At 36.5% G+C, this 20,529-nt stretch overlaps 1 protein-coding gene across 4 annotated transcripts in view; it reads right to left on the reverse strand.

Annotated features, from left to right (window-relative positions):
• Nucleotides 1-9,715: 9,715 nt before the first annotated feature.
• Nucleotides 9,716-20,529, reverse strand: part of CDK1 (cyclin dependent kinase 1) — a 28,005-nt gene continuing 17,191 nt past the window's right edge. For 2 of the 4 annotated variants that reach the window (XM_045581829.1, XM_036438398.2), the window contains 7 exons: nt 19,623-19,684; nt 16,461-16,617; nt 15,693-15,816; nt 14,282-14,452; nt 12,605-12,768; nt 12,365-12,506; nt 9,716-10,787 (listed from right to left, as the gene is read on the reverse strand). In XM_045581829.1, coding sequence (XP_045437785.1) covers nt 10,689-10,787; nt 12,365-12,506; nt 12,605-12,768; nt 14,282-14,452; nt 15,693-15,816; nt 16,461-16,617; nt 19,623-19,659 — 894 coding nt within the window. In that variant the 5' untranslated portion in view covers nt 19,660-19,684 and the 3' untranslated portion in view covers nt 9,716-10,688. Of the gene's footprint in view, nt 10,788-12,364; nt 12,507-12,604; nt 12,771-14,281; nt 14,453-15,692; nt 15,817-16,460; nt 16,618-19,622; nt 19,685-20,529 lie in introns of those variants that run through there. The other 2 variants (XM_036438400.2, XM_036438401.1) reach the window with 2 other exon arrangements.

Raw genomic sequence — 20,529 nt, forward strand, 5'->3', positions numbered from 1 at the left:
TCAGGGAAACAATAAAACTATGTGAGAATTACATTAAAAGTAGAAACTTCTATCCATGAGAAGACACTATTGAAAGATGGGAACAAGACAGAATGAAAGAAGATATTCTCCATATAACCAATAAGAATAGCATGCAGAATATAAGCAACTCCTATAAATTGATAAGAACCAAAGAGTCAAAAAATAGGCAAACAAGCAATTCACCAGAAAAACCTAAATGGTCAATAATATATAGAAAGACCCTCAGTTCAAGAAAGGGGAACTAAACAGTGAAACATTGTTTGAGACCATTAAAATTTGCAAAACTTTAACAGTCTGACAATGCTTAATATGTGTTGTTAGGATTATAACAATGGAAACTTTTTTTAAAAAAATCCTCACCTGAGGGTATGTTTTTATTGATTTTTATTTTAGAGAGAGAAGGTTGCTTCCTGTACAAATTCCAACCAGGAATCAAACCTGCAACCTTTTTGGTGTATGGGACAACTATCCAACTGACTGAGCCACCCGGCCAGGGCACAATGGGAACTTTTATACACTGTGGGTAAACGTATAAATTGGTATGCCTCGCTTGGAGAGTAATTTGGAATTGAAGACATGCAAAACCTATGGATTAAGATAAAAAGAGAAAAACGAAAAACATTCCAAGTATTGAAACAAAAGAATTTAATCTAAGGAACTGATTACCTGGGGATTCAAAGAGCTGAGAGGTCAAAAAGTAGACAGTGAGGTAATGAGGGACTAGCCAACTTCAGAACCCACTGCCACCCCAGGTCACAGGAACAAAAAAAAGAGGGCTACAGAAGACCAGGAGTGAGTTGGAGTCTCTGGGCAGAAGCTAGAACCAGATGTGCGATGGAGCTGGAGGTGCAGAAGTGGCACCATCTGAGGGAGACATAAGCACTATGACTTCTTTCCTCCTTCTCCCGCCAGTGCCTCCCACTGGCTCAGTCCAGAAGCAAGCCAGGTGCACAGGAGTCTGGGAAATGCAACCTGTGTGGGCCGGGTCTCTGAGATATAGAGCAGAGTAAGGGAAGATCAAGGAATAGATCTGCCAAAAAAAAACCAAGAACCTCTTGCACAGGAGCAATGAAAATAACGCAGAATAAATCTTAGAACAACATTATTCATAAAAGCAAAGCATGAGAAATAGGTATCTATTAATAGAAGAGATTAATAAATTGCTGTAGAGTCAGGCAATGGAATCCTGTACAGCAGTGAAAGCAAACAAACTATAAATACATTTATCAACATGAATGGATCTCACAAACAACATAAATTTCAGAATCTTTAATATCATTTATATAAAGCGTAACAGCAAGAACTATGATGATGATGAAAATTATAGATAGATATGATAGACATGTAAAATTGTAAATTTTAGAAAATATGCAGAAATAAATCCTTTGGGGGAAGAAAGGAAAATGTGATCAGGGAGAGAGACATTGAGGGCTTAAAACATAATAATGACACTGGGTGATGGATACATGGGGGTAGTGTATACTGATATTGATAGTCTATATAAAAATATTTCATAATATCAATATATTAAATTTTAATTTTACAAAGGTGCATAGAGGATGAGTGATAGCGGCCTGGCTATTTAAAAAGGCAGGAGGAGACTCCATTGTCCTGGTATTGGAGGCAGCTTTAATGCCATTTGGCAATTGCAGACTGGTCCAAGAGACCCCTCCAGCTCTCTCTCCATCTTGGCCCCAGCACAGTCAGGCAAACAATCCATTCTTGGTCCCACGAGGTCCAGACATGCAGGCGGGTCCCTTTGCAGAGGCTTTCTCTAGTCATGTAGATAGAGTGGGCAAGAGCAGGCTCCCAGTCACAATTTGCTTTAATTTTTTTCTCAGGCCTCAAGTCGGCACCAGTTCTGTTCCTCACCATAGCATGAAATGTTTCAGAGTTCCTCAAGGAGTGCCTTTGAACCACTTCCCCTTAGACTTGGGTTGGATTCGCAGAGCACAGCACAACTCTGCAAAGATCAGCACCTCTAACATCTCCCTTCTCCACTCTGCCTTTTTATTTTTCTTTCTTTGCTAAAAGTTCTATACAGGGTCACATGGACGCATGATCGGGCAGTCGCTCAGCCCAGCTTCCACACCCCCTTTGAAGGGCCTGCACTTGGTTAAATGTGCTGCTGTTGACGTCTTAAATTTTTTATTTTTTTTGAACAAGAGGCCGCGCATTTTTATTTTGCACTGGGCCTTGGAAACTGTGCAGCTTATCCTGGACCTGAGAGTTGTGGGACAGGTTCTTATAGCCATTTCCTTGTAAATCTGCATATCAGATATGGAATTCTGATCTTATTGGGCTTCATCAACACAAGCAGAAAGAGTCCCATGCCAACATCCCATTTAGTTGTTTGTTATCTGTCTTTCCTACAAAGAACATAAAGTCCGCCAAGGCAAGAACCATGAGTCTATTTCATTGAACACTGTGTCCTCATGTCCTAGCACATCTGACTCATAATCATGTTCAATAAATATTTGTTGCATGAACAAACATTTATAGAATCGTTAAACCTGTGCTTGTCCCAGAATTATTTTCTAATAACTGTACATAGGAAAATTATATACTAGATTTTATACAGACAATATACAGAGGTGGGCAATGTAGGTTCACAGTCGTGAATATATGAAACAGCTTATTCTTGCATTGTTATGAACTGTTGTATTATTTGTATTACAACTATAAACCTACTTTTGCCTGCCCTTATATTCTTGAAGAACTTACATAACTTAATTCTGATTATTCCACAGAAATAAGTGTAGAGAGATATTCCCTCAAAATCTATAACTGTTGTGTATTTTTGCTAAAGCTGCTTTTTATTTTCTCAAGGTTATCATTAATGTTTTAAGGAGTATACTCTCTAAAATGTGCCCTGGGCCCTAACTTCTTTGGCTCAGTGGATAGAGCGTCGGCCTTCAGACTCAAGGGTCCCCGGTTCGATTCAGGTCAAGGGCATGTACCTTGGTTGCGGGCACATCCCCAGTAGGGAGTGTGCAGGAGGCAACTGACAGATTTTTCTCTCTCATCAATGTTTCTAACTCTATCCATCTCCCTTCCTCCCTGTAAAAAATCAATAAAATATATATTTTTTTAAAAAATAAATTAATAAAATGTGCCCTAGGAGCTGTTTGTGTGGCCTTCTTTGTGACATGAAAGCACATTCGAAGTTCACTCTAAAAAGCCCATTCTCGGGCCCATGTCTCAGCACTAGCATTGCCACCCACTTTTAATGAGTGCTCAGATGAGACAGCATCAGAGGGTAAACACATTTCCAAGTACAAAAGGAAAAATGTTCAAATAAGCACAGAGTCATCCACCTGTGGGAGTTCTAATTCTGGGAAAGCACAGCCTGGCTCATGCAGCACCAACAAAGGGCTGCAGGTATTTCTGTGACCAGCCAAAGGGCTCTGAGGAATGGTGGAAACCAGTTCCACAGCTCACTCAATTGCCAAGCTGAAAACGAATTTTCAAAAACGGGGTATTGACATTATTCCAAAATCTACACGAGACGTTCCTCATAAACTGTGCTACCCGACATTTGCATAACTAAAATCACACAAATGCAACCACAGTCTGTGTCACTAGGTTATCTGGGTTCTCATGTGTCCATAAACACACTACTTTGAACTGAACACAATAAACAGTGGATGGTGAATAAGCAGAGGCAAAACTTGTGCAGTCCCCGATGACCCAAAGTGGTCTGGGCAGCAGCATCAGACACAAAGAATACTTCTTCAAATCCGTGATAGAGGAAGTGAAATATCTAATACCTAATATTTAAGCCCTAGACAAAACATTGCAGTGCAAATAGGGAAGTGCCTCATTTACTCCAATCCAAGTCAAAGGTAGCTGGATAATTAGTTTTCTTTAAACAACATTCAGCTCTGCTGACATCTCCATTTCCCAAAGCAGCTGTTAGCCAAATATAGTATTGTTTATTCTCGCCCGGGAAGGCTGTTTTTCAAAAATGCTTCTTCTGGTAAAAATGTTGCATCACATCACTGGAGATAACAGGAAAAGTAGGAGTTGCTGTTTGTATTTAAATAAACATCTGCTCAAAAGTCCAATTTTCTGTTTGTGAATAATTCTTTTATTTTTTTGCCATCAGACAGGCTGAATTATTGTGTTTTGGGCCATGCTAGGAAATATTCCAAACATGGTATCACATTTTTCTCTTGGAAACGGATAAGAGATGAAGTTGAGTTCTTTGCCTTTACCCTCTACTCTACATAATTTAGCTATTCCAGTACCAAAGACGTTATGAATATGTAATATTAACTATCACAGTGTTTATTATCTGATACATAATTAAATTTCAGATGGATAGGTCTTTGGACTGTTTTTTAAATGTGACCTTTAAAAAACAACCCTGCAGCATCTAAGTTAAATCCCAAATTGCCCTCTCAAGGGAAGTAGAGAAGGAAACTGCTATTGCTCTTGCAAAGAACACACTCAATGCCTGTCACTTATGTAGTTGCTTGCCTTCCATACGCTGCCTGCACTGTGGGCTATTTCACTGTTCGTTCCTAAGATCTGAAAATCTATGCAACTTTCTCTGATCTGACTTCTGTTTTTCTCCTAATTACTTGGGGTCTCTCCTGCCTGAGTATTTTCTCCTTGAAACACTTAATTTCCTTCTAGACTCTGTTATTAATCCCTAACTTCGCTATCAGAGTCGATCTAAAAGAGTAGGAACTCTTTAAACTGAATGTCAGAAAACCTAACTTCTAGTTCTCACTCTATTGCAGCAATTCCAGGTTGCTCCTTGGGAAGATAAGCATTGAATTGTGAAACCCAAGTTCCCATTCCATTCTAAGATTTTCTAATCTCACTAACTAGGAAGTAAGATTTATTGCTGAAAGTGGGTGGGTTACCCAGGAAATACCAAAATGTGGGGCGAGGAAGGTGAGATGTTTGCTCTTTGGGGTCATCCAAGCTGCTATGACCTTATTAGCACAGGCAATTAGAGTTCCCAATACATAAATAACAAGATGTTTGTCATCCAGTTCATGGGGCTTCAGATTGATGCCTAGTGGTCAGTTTTGTGCTCATCTGGAAAATTGCAAACTTTTTACGTTCAGAGCCATTTTCCATTAGTGCTTGTACAGGAGAAGTATTTCAAACAAGAAGCCACAAAGAGCTTTTAAAACTATGTTCAAATTCTAGCAAGATTTACTGGCAAGATAAGAGCAAATGCTCTGCTCCCCATTTGGGTCCCAGAAACAGTGAGCACACTTCAGGAAGAACATACTTATATTTTCTTGCACAAAAATACGTTTGTCATGCCGGAACCATTGAGACAAATGGTTATGTTCTGTTGGGAAATGTATCTTTTCTCTCTGTACTGTGAAGATTGTGTTATAGTATAATTATTCTTGTTTTACAGTTAAGAGCAGAGCATTTTTATGGTGTAGGAAGTTTCTGCCTACTGAATTAGCATATGCTATTTAATTACTACCAAGCTCTTTACGAAGATAAAGATCTTCTAATACTCATTAGCAAATAAATTCTCCAAATACCTTCTGCTTTTGTTATGGCATTATTTCCTTAACAGTAACATGGTTTGAAATCCTATCAAGGGAAAGAATAATTGCCGGTAGAAAAGTGTGTTCTGCAGATTTCTACTCCTGCCTGGTAGAGACCCATATATAAACATTCCTCAAAAGTTTGCAGATTCAATATGCATACAGTACATTTACACAATCAATACTAGAAGTCCTGAGGAAAACAATGGTTCTGAGCAATAAAGGACTTTAAAGAAAGAAGATAATTATGTAAGGATTTATAACTTCAAGGGTGAAAATTCCTTTAAAACTATTTATCCATTTGCAGCTGTATTAGTCAGGACTCTTCGGTTTAAAGGACAGAATTCCAATTCAAACTGATAATTTCATGGGTCAGTGGTTAAGCACTGACCTTGTGAACCATAAGTTCAATTCCCAATCGGGGTACATGCCTGGTTCAGGGGCTTGATTTCCAGTAGGAGGCATGCAGAAGGCAGTCAATCCATGATACTCTCATCAATGATGTTTCTGTGTCCCTTTCTGAAATCAATTGTGTGTGTGTGTGTGTCTGTGTGTGTGTTTGTTTGTTTTTAAAACCCCAGGCAGGTCCTTGCTCTGGCATTGACTAGCCTTGTGACCTTTGGCTAATTCTTAAGCTCTAGAATCTTGGTTAAATCATTTGTAAAATAAAAATGCCTTGCCCTAACTAGTTTGGCTCAGTGGATAGAGCATTGGCCTGCGGACTGAAAGGTCCCAGGTTCGATTCCAGTCACAGACATGTACCTTGGTTGTGGGCAGATCCCCAGTAGAGGGGGTGTGCAGGAGGCAGCTAATCAATGTTTCTCTATCATCAATGTTTCTAACTCTGTCTCTCTCCCTTCCTCTCTGTAAAAAAAAAAAAAAAAAAAAAAAAAAAAAAAAAAATTAATAAAGTGTATATATATATATATAGATCAAGGGCTGTGAGGATTGAAGAACAAAACATGATTCCTCAGAGGATCTGAATAGACATTTCTCCAAGAGGACATATAAATGGCCAACAGATATATGAAAAGATGCTCAATGTCACTAACCAGAAAATGCAAATAAAGCCAAGATGAGATATCACCTCACACCAGTCAGAATGGCTATCAATAATAAATTAACAAAAAAGTGATGGAGAAAAGGGAACACTGAGTGTACTGTTGGTGGGAATGCAGATTGGTGCAGCCATTATGAAAAAAACAATATAGTTTCCTCAAAAAATTAAAAATGGAACTACCTTATGACACAGTGATTTCATTTCTGGATATATTTCCAAAGAAACCCCAAAAACACTACTTAAAAAGAATATATACACCCTTATGTTCATTGCAGCATTATTTATAATAGTCAAGGTATGAAACAACCCAAGTGTCTATCAATAGATGAGTAGATAACAAGTTGTGGTAGTACATATATGATTTCACTTAAATGTGGAACCTAAAGGACAAAATACAATAGAAACAGACTCATAGAAAACAGACTGACTGTTGTCAGAAGGGACAGGGAAAGAGGCTGAGTGAAAAAGGTCGGTGGTTTAAGAACTACAAATAGGTAATCACAAAATAGTCCCATGGATGCAAAGTATAACACAACATATATAGTCAATAACATTGTAATAACTATGTATAGTACAGTTAGGTACTTGAAATATTGGGGGGGATCGCTTTGTAAAGTATGATTGTCTAATCACTCATTATACTCTACACCTGACACTAATACATAATGATATTGAATGTTAACTGTAACTGAAAAATAAAATTAAAAACAAAATCATGACCCCTGCCCTCACTGGACTTATAAGTTAGTAAGAAAGTAAGAGAAGGGCTTTAACAGGTAATGAGAAAGAAGTGATGAGAGCTCAAAGAAGAAAATTACTATGTGCCAGGAACTTTACCTATACCCTTCAACTAGTGCTGCAACTTAAAGATTTAAGCACCAGTTACTGTGGCAGAAAAACAGCTCTAACTACCCAATTTTTGTAATGTATTGAAAAAAGGACATTTATTTCAGGCCATCTTGATAAATTATGTCCTGTATAAGCAGAATGCTTGGCAATCCTATCTTCATCTCTCACAACAACCCTATTTATAGGAATAATAAACCCCAATTGAGGAAATGGACTTAAAGCCACCAAGTGACTTATTCAAGGCCACAGACAGAAATGGCAGAACTGGAGCCAAGCTCTAATCTCTCCAGTTCTAAACCTGGAATTTTTATATTCCACCATTCATTTTTCTCAATACTGCCATGTAATATTTAAGTTCAAGTTCCAGTTCCACCTCTAAACATATGCTTGACTTTAGGTCAATTTCTCCTTCTGCTCAATTCTCAGCCTTTTGAAGTGATTCCCAGTGTGGCCCCTGCACCATCAGCATCACCTGGGAGCTTAAGAAAGGACATTCATGGCCACAGGACCTACTGAATCAGACTCTGGAAACAGACCAGAAATCTGTTTTAACAGGTTTGAAAACCACAGACCTTCAGCATTCCAAAGGAATGCTATCATTATAACTTCTCTTTAACAGCCAAGTGTGACTCTCAATACATTCTTTCTGAAGCTTTGATGGTCGTAGAAAATTGACATTAGACAGGTGAAAATGTCTACTCGCCCTTCCAAAATACTTCATTGAACTTTACCCCTTCTCCAAAAGGACTAAGGTTATAATTGTTGTCAATACCATTACTGCCCCACCTTTGCCTTTTCCTAAATGCTATTTTTAAGTCAGTAATTCTCTTGCAGGACCTTTCATGCTTTAACCTTCCCTTCCTTCGCTCTTCCTTTAATCATTCAATAATCTATCCATCTTGCCAGAAACCTATTTCAACAATACCCACTACTCTCTTCACTCCACATTCCACAGACATCAGTCTTTGCTCCATCCTCAATGCAAAATGTGTCTATGGCCCCATATGACTCCTTTGAATATGGTTAACTATTTCAACAGGGAGATTGAAGTTGACCTTTTATGAACTAGTTTGCTAAAGGAATGAATGTAAAAGTTTTTTCTGATAGAGCTCTCAAGCCTCCTCAAAGTTCTCTGCATCATTACTGCATCTATATTCAAAGTTAAAATAGGTTTAAAAATCCTCAGGAAACTAGGGAGAATCTGTAGAGTAATTCTCAGTGTATGCTCACGGCACATTAGTCTGAGATCAGTGAAGAAATATACAGCCCTCTTTCCTCACTACAGTAGAATGAAATAGAAATAGAACAAGTGAAAGATATTGCATGAAGTTTTAAGAACTAAAACTGTATGTAGGTCTAAGAGTTAAACTCACCACCAAATGTGATAACTGGGCTACATCAGAATCAGCTTGGGGAACTTTTGAAATTTCCTGGAATACATTTCATAATTTTCAATTTCAAAATTGTTCAGATAGAAGCAGTGTTAGTCCCAAGTGTTTCTAGCACATAACAGATTTAAAACCTACTGGTGCAGAGACAAGCTCCATTTTAATATTAATCAGAAGCACAAGCCAATTTAAAAGTATGCATGAGGATCCAGTTCAGCAGCTTTTCACCCTCACTGAAGCTGCCATAAACATTATACACAGGATTACACAGATAGGTGCAGGAAAAGTAGGTCCCTCATTATAGCAATTGATGAGTGTTCTATCATCTCAATGCCCTGATCCACCTAGTAGATTCTAAACTGATGAATTACTGACTTTTCAAACTAAACTCCATGACAATAGTGAGGTTGTGCTGCTTCTAAATCCACAAGGCCCCAAGCATGGGTAACAACCATGTATCTATATATAACTAAATCATAAGTACCAAGACTTAATTATGTCAGATACGCTGATAGTGACCTTTCATTTACCAAATTCCCACCATAAATTCTTAATTCTCCACAATATGATCCCAAATGACTTCCATCTCCAAGGCTCTGCACTCTTACTGCAGGCTAGCTTCCCCCAAACCTCATATCTTGTAAGTCCCACTGCCAAACAAAGTGACCCATATGTTGTACTTTTTCATACAGAGTGGAAAAACTCCGAGGCACTATACAATAGATTATAGATCACCCATTACATATCCAATCAATTGGGTGTCAGGATAGATAACACAGGAATGCCTGTTCTAGCCATGGGTAAAAAGGAGGAAAAATAGAGGATACATGGTGAAAAGATAGATGTCCACTAAAATTGATAAAACTATTTTCACAGACATTTCTCTTGGCTATAACAATTTAAATTTGGCTGCTCATAAGTAAGAATCATAATGAGCAGCATTATTAAACAATTTAACTCCCCAATTTAGTGATTTTAGCTAAATACGTGAACCTTTGAAGGCTACTAATAAAAACTTTATTTGCAAATGTTGACATAATGTTTAAGTCAGAATTGAAAGCAACAATAAGCAACTCCTTCACAGTTATTAACTCTGACCAAGGCATAATAAGAATTCACTTGGACAAATATTTTTTCATAACCTATCTAAAATCTCTATACTATCATAAATTCTCTATACTATTCTTTTCTGCTACTGTCAGTCTTTGATCTTTAGCTGCAAAACGTAGTAAACTTTGGCATACTCTAATGCTAGTATTTTAAGTTATCAAAAACCTCTATAAATTTAGCATTATTTCTCAAATCTGGGCAGTTTTCTCATTCTGACTGCTTAATCATTTAGATCACAAATTGAAATACCAGTAGAAAAACATTAATCTTTAGGCAGGTTGTACAGTTAACACATGACAAGAAACTAACAAGAAAATTTAAACATCTAGATAACATACAAATACTTGAAAGTATTATGAAGTCTGAACTTAATTGGTACACTTTGCTAAATTATAGCAATTCCAATGAAAGAAAAACCGGATTGCTGTAAGGTTTAATGATTTAAGCTACCTCAAATTTTGTCCAATTCCTGACACCAATATTAGATTTATACAGAAGTTTTATTATAGTAAGAAATAGCTGTTACAGTGAGATCTGCAAACATATACAGAATTATATTTAAATTCATATAGAATAATATTTACATTTTTAAGTTACAATTTTGAAGTTAGAAGATGAAGTATAGCTTAAGTTTTACAACAAAGAAGACAAAAATACACAAGACAAAAATAGAGTTGACAGTAAAAATATAACTATCTGTTCTTAATACAACATGTGGAAACCCTTGTCAGAAAATTACATCTTCTTAATCTGATTGTCCAAATCACTGAAATATGGATGAATCAGTGCCATTTTGCCCGAAATTCGTTTGGCAGGATCATATACTAACATTTTCTGGAGGGGAAAGATAAAAAGAAAAAAGTTTTTTATTTTAAAAAATAACCCATTAAAAAAAAAACTACATAAAGCCTAAACTCTACTAAGAAGCTTAATAAGCCATAAGCTAATTTTAATGAAAACCTACAGATGAACATTTCCATTAGTTTAATACTAAATCACATAAGTATCTCATCCACTATCCTTCACCCTCTAGCTCTAGAATAACCTATTTCTTAAATTATAGGTATCTTGATAATAACCTCTTTTTGCTATAAATTATAGTTTAAGACACTAGCATTCAGAAACAGCTTGAAAACCAAAACATACATTTAACAAAGATATCTAGTTAATTATATTTACTTTGAGAAATTGCCGTCTGAGTTATTTACAACATTCCTGAAATAATGGCAACTATAGTGGTTTCTAATGTAGCTTCAACAAGTTCCAAGTAAAAACAAAACCCAAGGGCAATGTGTTACAAATATAGCAAAAATGAGTCTTTAAATGAATCCATCAATCTCATACTAATTTGTACATCACTAGAAAAAGATGGATAAAGTTAAATATTAACCTTAAATTTTATCTTCTGATTTTTTACTTACAGCAATGGTTCTCAACTGTGTGAGACTGCCCTTCAGGGGATACTTGGCAATGTCTGGAGGCATTGTGGATTGTAACCACTGGGTGGAAATTTTGTCCACACACAGGACTTCCTCCAGCAACAAAGAATGACCAGTGGCTAGACTAAGGCCCTCTGACTTACGGTATTTAATTTTTGTTTTCTTCATTGAGGTGAAATTCTTTATATTAAAAAATTACAGATGTTAAAAAAAAGATATGCTGGGCCCAGAATATGGGAGGCCTTTTACCTCAAATCAGCACTATTGATAACACAGTATGTTGAAAAGCAGGTAAAAGACTGGACTTCACTGCAAACAATTGGGAAATACACGCTGAATCTGGTGGCATAATGATTTATAAAGTGTGAAAGGTGCCCAGAAACAAACTAGAAGATGTATATGATGACATAGCAATAGATTACTTTGTTTAGTAAACTGTAAAACATTATTTTTTTTCTGGAATCAAGTTAGCAGAGATTTATTATTACTTCCTCCTAAAAGCTCAATATTTAAATATTGTTCTAAAACTAACTTCCTGAAACAGGCCTAGGACATTTTATTTTTTGGTCCCAATACTGTTTTTGTTTTATTGTTCATGCAGTAAAAGGTTTTAATAACTAAAAAAATGAAGCAACAAAGGAAACAACTTTGACTTGGATAAACTTAAAAGTAGTATGTAATGAGACAAAAAAGCTAGAAAGGGAGGCTACTACAAATCAGCAACTTAAATAAGTATAAAAGTGTTATTAACCTTAACCTTCCCTTCCCTTGATCTGAAGCTGTCTGTCAGATCAAGAAAAACAAAAAATAATGAAAACAATTAATTCATTTACTTCTCAAAATAAATATCATACTAATTCTCCTCTCAAAATTACTAGGATTTCTTGGTATCTGAAACGAGCTAGTAACATAACAGACATAAGAGCTATTTGCCTAAGAATCATCAATGACAGTATAAAGGGCAGCCCCTACCGAGAGAAGATCCAAGCCATCCTCATCCAAGTTTTTGACATGGGATGACAGGCTTCCTGGTTTCCACTTGGGAAATGTATTCTTATAGTCCTGTAAAGACTCCACCTCTGGCCACACTTCATTGTTGGGGGTACCCAAAGCTCTAAAAGCCATAGTAAAACAAAAAATTATTAAAGCATAAATATAATCTTATTTATATTACGTTGCCTTTAAAGTTTTTAACAGCTTAAAAAAAAATACCTGAAAATTCTGAAGAGTTGATCAATTTCTGAATCCCCATGGAAGAGTGGTTTCTTAGTTGCTAATTCTGCAAATATGGTGCCTATACTCCAAATGTCAACTGGAGTCGAATAGCGAGCTGACCCCAGCAACACTTCTGGAGATCTATACCAAAGTGTGACCACCTATTACAAAGCAAATATTCACACTGAGTAAATGTGGTGCATTAATTTACCTAAATGTACACATTTATGTTTCATTAGGACTGTCCTTTAGAAGGCTGAATGACTGCCTCTGATTATATTGTTTGCATGTACTGCTTACATACTAAAAATATGAAAAAGTTACATAATAGTTTATTAGTGGTCTAGAGCAGATTATTTTAGAATATATAATTTACCACAATGGTAACAATATCACCTTTAGCTTAAAAATCAATGAGGTCAATGGCATAAGCCATGGGAAAATGATACAATAGGATAAATATAAGCCAAGACATCCAAGAGATGAGCACTGCTTTAAATTTCATGTGGGGACAGTGTTTGGGCTGAAGGGTAGACAACTCCACAGAAGACAGTTTACCGATACAGACATGTGACGCATAAAAACATTTCAGTCAAGGACGGGTGATATACAACGGTGGTCCCATAAGATTATAATGAAGCTAAAAAAATTCCTAGAAGTCATAGCCATCCTAATGTCATAGTGCAACACTATGCTTTAAAAAACCATCGAATGTAGTCTATCTACTAAGTGCAGTGTTTACAAAGCCTACAGTATAGTAACATCCAAGGACTTCACATTTCACTCGCCACTCACTCACTCACTGCCTCCCCCAGAACAACTTTCAAACCTGCTAGCTTCCTAAGTGCCTTATACAGCTGAATCATTTTTTAAATTTTACAGGTTATGTTGCTGTAGCTTCTAAGTTTAGACCCATACCATTGTTACAACTGGCTACAGTATTCAGTATATAACATATTGTACAGATTTGTAGTCCAGCAGCAATACCCTATAGCATAAATATATAGATTATATAATCTGTTTGTGTAAGTGCACTGTATGTTTGAGGTGACAAAATGGCTTGCAGATATATTTCTCAGAACACATCCCAGACATTAAGCAACACATGACTATAATCCTATACTACAAAATCCAACATTCCCTTCAGAAATAACAAGTGAAATGCCAGGTCATCAGTATAATACTGATGAAACATGATTATATTTATACTCTTAAAATGTATCTTAAACAGTACCCCTTAAACAACAAAACCTATTTTTTAACCAATTTGCTTATGTTTCAGAGAGAAGCCAATCGGGAGACAGATAAAAACCACATGCTGATTGAATGGGGAAAATTAGTACAAAGGATTATTAACTGTACTGGGATTGAGATAATGAGAGACTGACTAGAAGAAATCATGAAAACTCTAAGGGAAACACATTCTTCCTGCAATGCTTTTTCAGCACCCCCTAGTGACAAAGCATAGCATCTCACCAGCCAGCGAAGGAAAATATTCAGTGGTTCCAGTTCCATTTTTACATAGCATGCAATGAATGGTGAATGCAGAGCTGAGGCAATAAAACTAACATGGCCGAGTGGAAATCTTTTTTGAGCATTTCTTTCTTGACTTAAAAAACAAATATGGAAGACAATCCAGCAATCACATACTCAAAAGCACATGATTCTCCGTACCTCATGTGTATATACTCTAATAGGTATTCCAAAAGCTCTGGCAAGGCCAAAATCAGCCAGTTTAATTGTTCCTTTGTCATCAATCAATAGGTTTTGAGGTTTTAAGTCTCTGTGTAGAACTCTTCTAGAGTGACAAAACACAATCCCTTGTAGGATTTGGTACAAATAACTCTGGAAGAAGAAAATATGTTAGAAGCTTAACTGCAAAGCACGTAACGATTTTCTAAATAACCTTGTTGAATTTGTTGCAAAGAGAGAAGAAATTATAATACAGGGAAATAATTTACTACCAAAAAACTTTTAGGACTTCTGAGATGAACGAGAAGCATTTGAAAGGTTGAAAAACCTATTTAAATGCGACATATGCTTGTACACTAAGACAAAGATATTCATCCTATGCACACATCTATATCCATATGAATTCATTTTGTCTTATTTTACTTAATTTTTGGTCCCTAATTGTCTTTTTTTTTCTCCCCCCGGCCCTCCCATAGCTTCCCTACACCTGGTCCCCACTCCACCCTCGGTTCCTCGTTCTTTAAGTCACAAGTTTTCTGTAGAGAAAGTTTCTTAAAACTTTTTCTCTATAAACTGATAACAATTTGTCTTTTTCACTTCTATCTTTTATCTTTACATATTTATTTCCTCTTTAGAGACAGTGATCAGATCCCCCCCCCCAAAATGATGAGAATATTATGATTATGTTTAAATAGACACAATGATCAGAAAAAACTGTCTAGTAGTTCAGAGTTGTTTTATAAGACAACTAGAAGAATGCTTTACTCAAGATGGTATAAGGATAAAACACTTTCATTGTATACACTTCATCTCTTTTAAATTGTGCATACATGTATAGTTTAATAGTATATAATATCTACAATATTTAATTCAAACATATTCAAAATCAGAAAATAATAAAACTACCTGCCAACATCACTTGCCCCAGGTGTTTGTTACTTTGTTTTACATGTTTACAAGATTGGAATACCCTAGGGCAGTGGGTGGCAAACTTCTCTGTTGACTAATGAGTTTGCCTACCACTGACCTAGGGCAACCAGTACAGGTGCCCTCTCTGCAGCAGGGAGCTTTTCTGTAATAAAAATTTGGCTTTCACTTAAAAAACAAAACCAAAACCAGAGTAAACTATTTTTCAACAATACATGATTATTGATTTTATGTTGTCTCAGACACAACTTTTCATTTTATAATTAGAAGAATCATTTAGTAAAAATGGTTCCTATTAACAATCTAATCTCTGGACTGTGGGAAGAAAATAAAATACTCTTTTCTTCCTCACTCTACTTTCTAACACTTTTCCCAAGCATACTCCCACAAAACGCAGGTGAAATACAGAGTAGACCCTATATATTCACAGTGAATGAATACTAATAAAATTAGACAAGCGTCTTACCTTAACAAGTGCAGCATCCATGAACTGACCAGAAGGGATAGAATCCAAGTATTTTTTTAGATCCATGGAAAGGTATTCAAAGATGAGATATAATCTGGAATCTTGCATGAGCACATCTTGAAGACTAAAAAAATAAAACAATTATATGAAAAAATAATAAACATTTTTGCCTGCTCTAAAATGACATTTTGACCATTCTAAAATGGCATTTCTAAGCTGACTGCTTGTTCAGAGCTTGGATTTTCCATTAAGGTAAATTATCAGAATAAATTTAAAGTAGTATCTGAACTTAATTGTTGCTCACTACTATATCCAGTCCACCTAAATTCAGTTAAATACTAACTTCGACCTTTAGAAAGACAACCCACCCCAAAACACCAGCCCACATATTTAAAAAGGAAGAAACTTTTCTTTTTCATCTAACCTACCTTCCTGTCTTACGACTCTGATTGAGGGATCTTTAAGAACCAGAGCTTTGAATGAGAGTTGACAAAGCTCAGTAAAAAGGTCTTCCTTTTCTCTCACATGCAGTTTACCTTGATCTTTCAGCCCCAATTACTAATCTCTATGACCAAGCTCTTCTAACTTTGTTCCTGTTTTACCAGCCTATTTTTCCTATGTCCAGCATTCTCAATTAACAAAAATAATAGAGTTCTATTCCACTCAGCAAGGTTACATAAAAATTAAGCAAATGTAAATATTTCCACATGGGAATGCACATTTTAAACAGTATGCGGAAATGGTTTAAATCCAGATATTATACCATACCTGACTATGTTTGGATGACGAAGTTCTTTTAATAGAGAAATTTCCCGAATCGCCGTACTAGGAACCCCTTCCTCTTCACTTTCCAGTCTGATTTTCTTCATGGCTACTATTTGACCTGTAGTTTTGTGTCTGCCCTTATACACTACTCCATAGGTACCTGAAATAGCAAAGTAAATGTCTGCTATGGGATACCCCTCCATGAACTGAGCAAGATTTTAAAGATGATTGAGTCCCATAAGGTGTCACATGATGGAAATGTCTGTTGTGTACAGATAGGAAGCATCTTACTCATAATTATACCCTTAACACTTATAAAAAGAAACTGAGGATAGCTGCAACCTACTGTATCTTCAATTGAAAAATACAATTCATGTAGTCATCACAAGTTTCCATACATTTAAATTACCAGTAATTTTCCAGCACATATTAGAGAAGAAAATGTATTCTTCGCAAACTGAAATTTATCTCTTGTCTTATACCCTACCTACGATAACATAGGCATAAAAATACAATGTAAAGATTTGGGCTCAAGAAATATTTCTGCCGAAACTGGTTTGGCTCAGTGGATAAAGCGTCAGCCTGTGGACTGAAAGGTCCCGGGTTCGATTCTGGTCAAGGGCATGTACCTTGGTTATGGGCACATCCCCAAAAGGGGTTGTGCAAGAGGCAGCTGATCGATGATTCTCTCTCATCGATATTTCTAACTCTCTATCCCTCTCTCTTCCTCTCTGTAAAAAATCAATAAAATATATTTTTTTTAAAAAAGAAAAGAAATATTTCTAACAGGGGTCCCTGTGACACTTTCAGAAAACTCTGTAAAAGGTTCTCTATGAATTTCAAATAGTTAATAACCCTCATACAGAAAAGAATGTTCCTCAAACAGAACCTACATAAATTGGATCAGGAAGTATTTTATATAAGCTGTATCATCTGTCTTTGAAGAGTTTAAAATGTCATACCAACAACTCATTTCCCCGTGGCTCAAGTGGTTAGAGCATGGGCCCTCAGACAGAAGGATTGAGGGTTCATTTATGGGTCAAGAGCAAGTACCTGGGTTGCAGGTTTGATCCCTGGCCTCTAGGTACAAACAGTAGGCAACTAAGCAATGTCACACTGATATCTTGCTGTCTCTCTCTCCTCTCCCTCCCTCCCACTCTCTCTAAAAAAGATTAATAGAAAAATAACCTTGGGCCCAGCCAGTGTGGCCCAGAGGTTGAGAGTTGACCTATGAACCAGGTGTCAGTTCAATTCCCAGTCAGGGCACATGCAGGCTTAATCCTCAGTAGGGGGCATGTAGGAAGCAACTGATCAATGATTCTCATCATTGATGTTTCTCTCTCTCCCTCTCCCTTCCCCTCTGAAATCAATAATATGTTTTAAAAAATATCCTTGGGTGAGTATTAAAAAATAAAACAAACCAACCTTAAGATATTCTGTTGGGGGAGAGAGGAAGAGACAAAAGGGCATTTTTATCCCAATTTTATAACATATAGATAAAAACTTTCTTTAAAAACCTCTAATGAAATTGCTAGGTAGGGAATGAATGACTGTATATTATTAGAGGCCCAGTGCATGAATTCATGCACAGGTGGGGTCCCTCCGCCTGGCAGGTGGTGATCAGGCCTATTGGGGGCCACAGGGGGTCGGCCACCTGGTCCTCCCATTGGGGCTGATCTGGGGGTGGGGGGAGCCAGAGTAGGGAAGGGCCGCAAGAAGTTGGCCAGTGGGGCTCCCATTGGGGTTAATTGGGGGGGCAGGGTGGGAGGGGGTCGCAGGAGGTTGGTTGGGCCAGTGGGAAGGGGCAGTGAGAGGTTGGCTAAGGGAGTGCACTGACCACTAGAGGGAGGCTCCTGCAATGAGTGTCTGCCCCCTGGGGGTCAGTACGCACCATAGCACCTGGTTGACTGGTCATTCTGGTTGTTCAGTCCTAACGGTTGCTTATGCTTTTATATTGGTAGATTGGTTTTAAAGCAGCTTAAATATGTACACATGACAAATCATTTCAACCTAGGATAACTAAATAAAAAGTTTATTTAAATTAGGTTAATAGTGAATTACCTAAATCAGTCCAGACAATTTAGGTAAAAATATTTATCGCCTTAAAAATAATTTTAGTCCTAGCCATCTTGGCTCAGTGGATAGAGCCGTCAGCCTGCAGACTGAAGGGTTCCATGTTTAATTTTGGCCAAGGGCACATGCTTGGGTTGTGGGCTCGATCCCCAGCAGGAGGATGTTACAGGAAACAGCCAATCAATGATTCTCTCTCAACATTGATCTTGCTATCTCTCTCTCCTCCCTTCCTCTCTGAAATCAATCAAGAAATATATCTTAAATAAATAAATAAATAATTTATTTTAGGCGACTAAAAGTATATTATGAAACTTAACATAATTCTACTAACCTAACTTCTCCGCCCAACATATATATATATATATATATATATATATATATATATATATATGACATCAATAATCAATACTTATAAAAATAGAAATATTGCCGAGACCGGTTTGGCTCAATGGATAGAGCGTCAGCTTGGGGACTGAAGGGTCCCGGGTTCGATTCCGGTCAAGGCATGTACCTCGGTTGCAGACACATCCCCAGTAGGGGGTGTGCAAGAGGCAGCTGATCGATGATTCTCTCTCATCTATGTTTCTAACTCTCTATCTCTCTCCCTTCCTCTCTGTACAAAATCAATAAAATATATATATTTTTTGAAATAGAAATATTGTTTTAATTAGAATATAGTTTAGTAGTAGATATAAGATTATTGGGCAGGGAGGTTGTCAGGGAATCATCATAATAATTTCAATTCTCTGAAAATGTGAACATTTTTGTTATTTTTGTGTTTAAGTTATTATATAAAGAACATATCTATAATAATAAAAGTGTAATATGCTAATTAGACCAGACAGCCGAACCACCTTCTGGAAGTCCTTTCTGAGGAAGCCGATGCCTGCAAGGGCTGAAGCCCTTGAACAAATTTCGTGCATTGGGCCTCTAGTGTATATATATATATTAGAATATACATATATATTGATGCACATTAGTAATTAAAGATACTTTAAAGGTTGGATTTTAATAAATATTTACATGCTTTTATGTCGCAGAAGTTATAGCATCATTGGGTCATTTAAAACTTTTACATGAAAAAGTACTCACCTTCTCCAATTTTCTCTATTTTGATATAGTCATCCATAGTCAATCAATAGTTATGGCAGATGCTAAAATAGAGGAAAGATTTGATTATATGCCACTAATTCAAATGATGGTTTTAAGTTATTAATGAGATACTATATTAAAGCATCTTCCACAGTGCCTGATGCAGTATTAATTTTCCACAAATATTAGTTATTATATTAAAGCAATATTTGTAAGGGAAATGACTCATGCAATAAAACATTCCCACAATTTCTTAGCTCCTTCCACACTGGAAATATTTGTATATCTTACACCAGTGATTTAACCTCTAATCAAATAAAACTTCAAATTCACATATCAATTTATCTATCCTTCCCAAACACAAACCAGAAATATGTTTCCTTATGGAACACTTCTAAGGAGCACTATTGTGTGCCATTATACTTGGGTATTTCAACAAATAATGTTATTTGACTGATTTTTTAACTGCTTTATGATTCTATGAAGATAATTGTAAGACATGAGTAGGGAGCTGAAATGTGCTCACACCGCTCAAGCATTAGAAAAAATTGTTAGAAGCTTTTAAGTGTTTAAATTGCTCAAGTGAGTTTTCATCTTTCTCCTGTTTTTAGCAGTCACATACACAAGCACGTTTCTTCCAGGCCATTTTGAAAGAGTAGGAAATATCACTTAGCACCCTACAGGGAAAGGTGTGACTCCACAGATAATTATGAATCTAAAGAACAAAGTACAAAACCAAACCTATACTTGAATCACAAAGAATGGTTTAAAAAAAAAAAAAAAAAGTTGAAATGCTGCTGACAACCACTCAGGCTGCCAATGAAACTTGAGAAAATTATGGTAATTATGCTTTGGGCTTCTAACACACCCATCACTGATAAGTTCCTATGTAAGTCACAGAGTTATA

The sequence above is a fragment of the Pipistrellus kuhlii genome, unplaced genomic scaffold (genome assembly GCF_014108245.1).
Source record: "Pipistrellus kuhlii isolate mPipKuh1 unplaced genomic scaffold, mPipKuh1.p scaffold_m20_p_15, whole genome shotgun sequence".
Classification (NCBI taxonomy): domain Eukaryota; kingdom Metazoa; phylum Chordata; class Mammalia; order Chiroptera; family Vespertilionidae; genus Pipistrellus; species Pipistrellus kuhlii.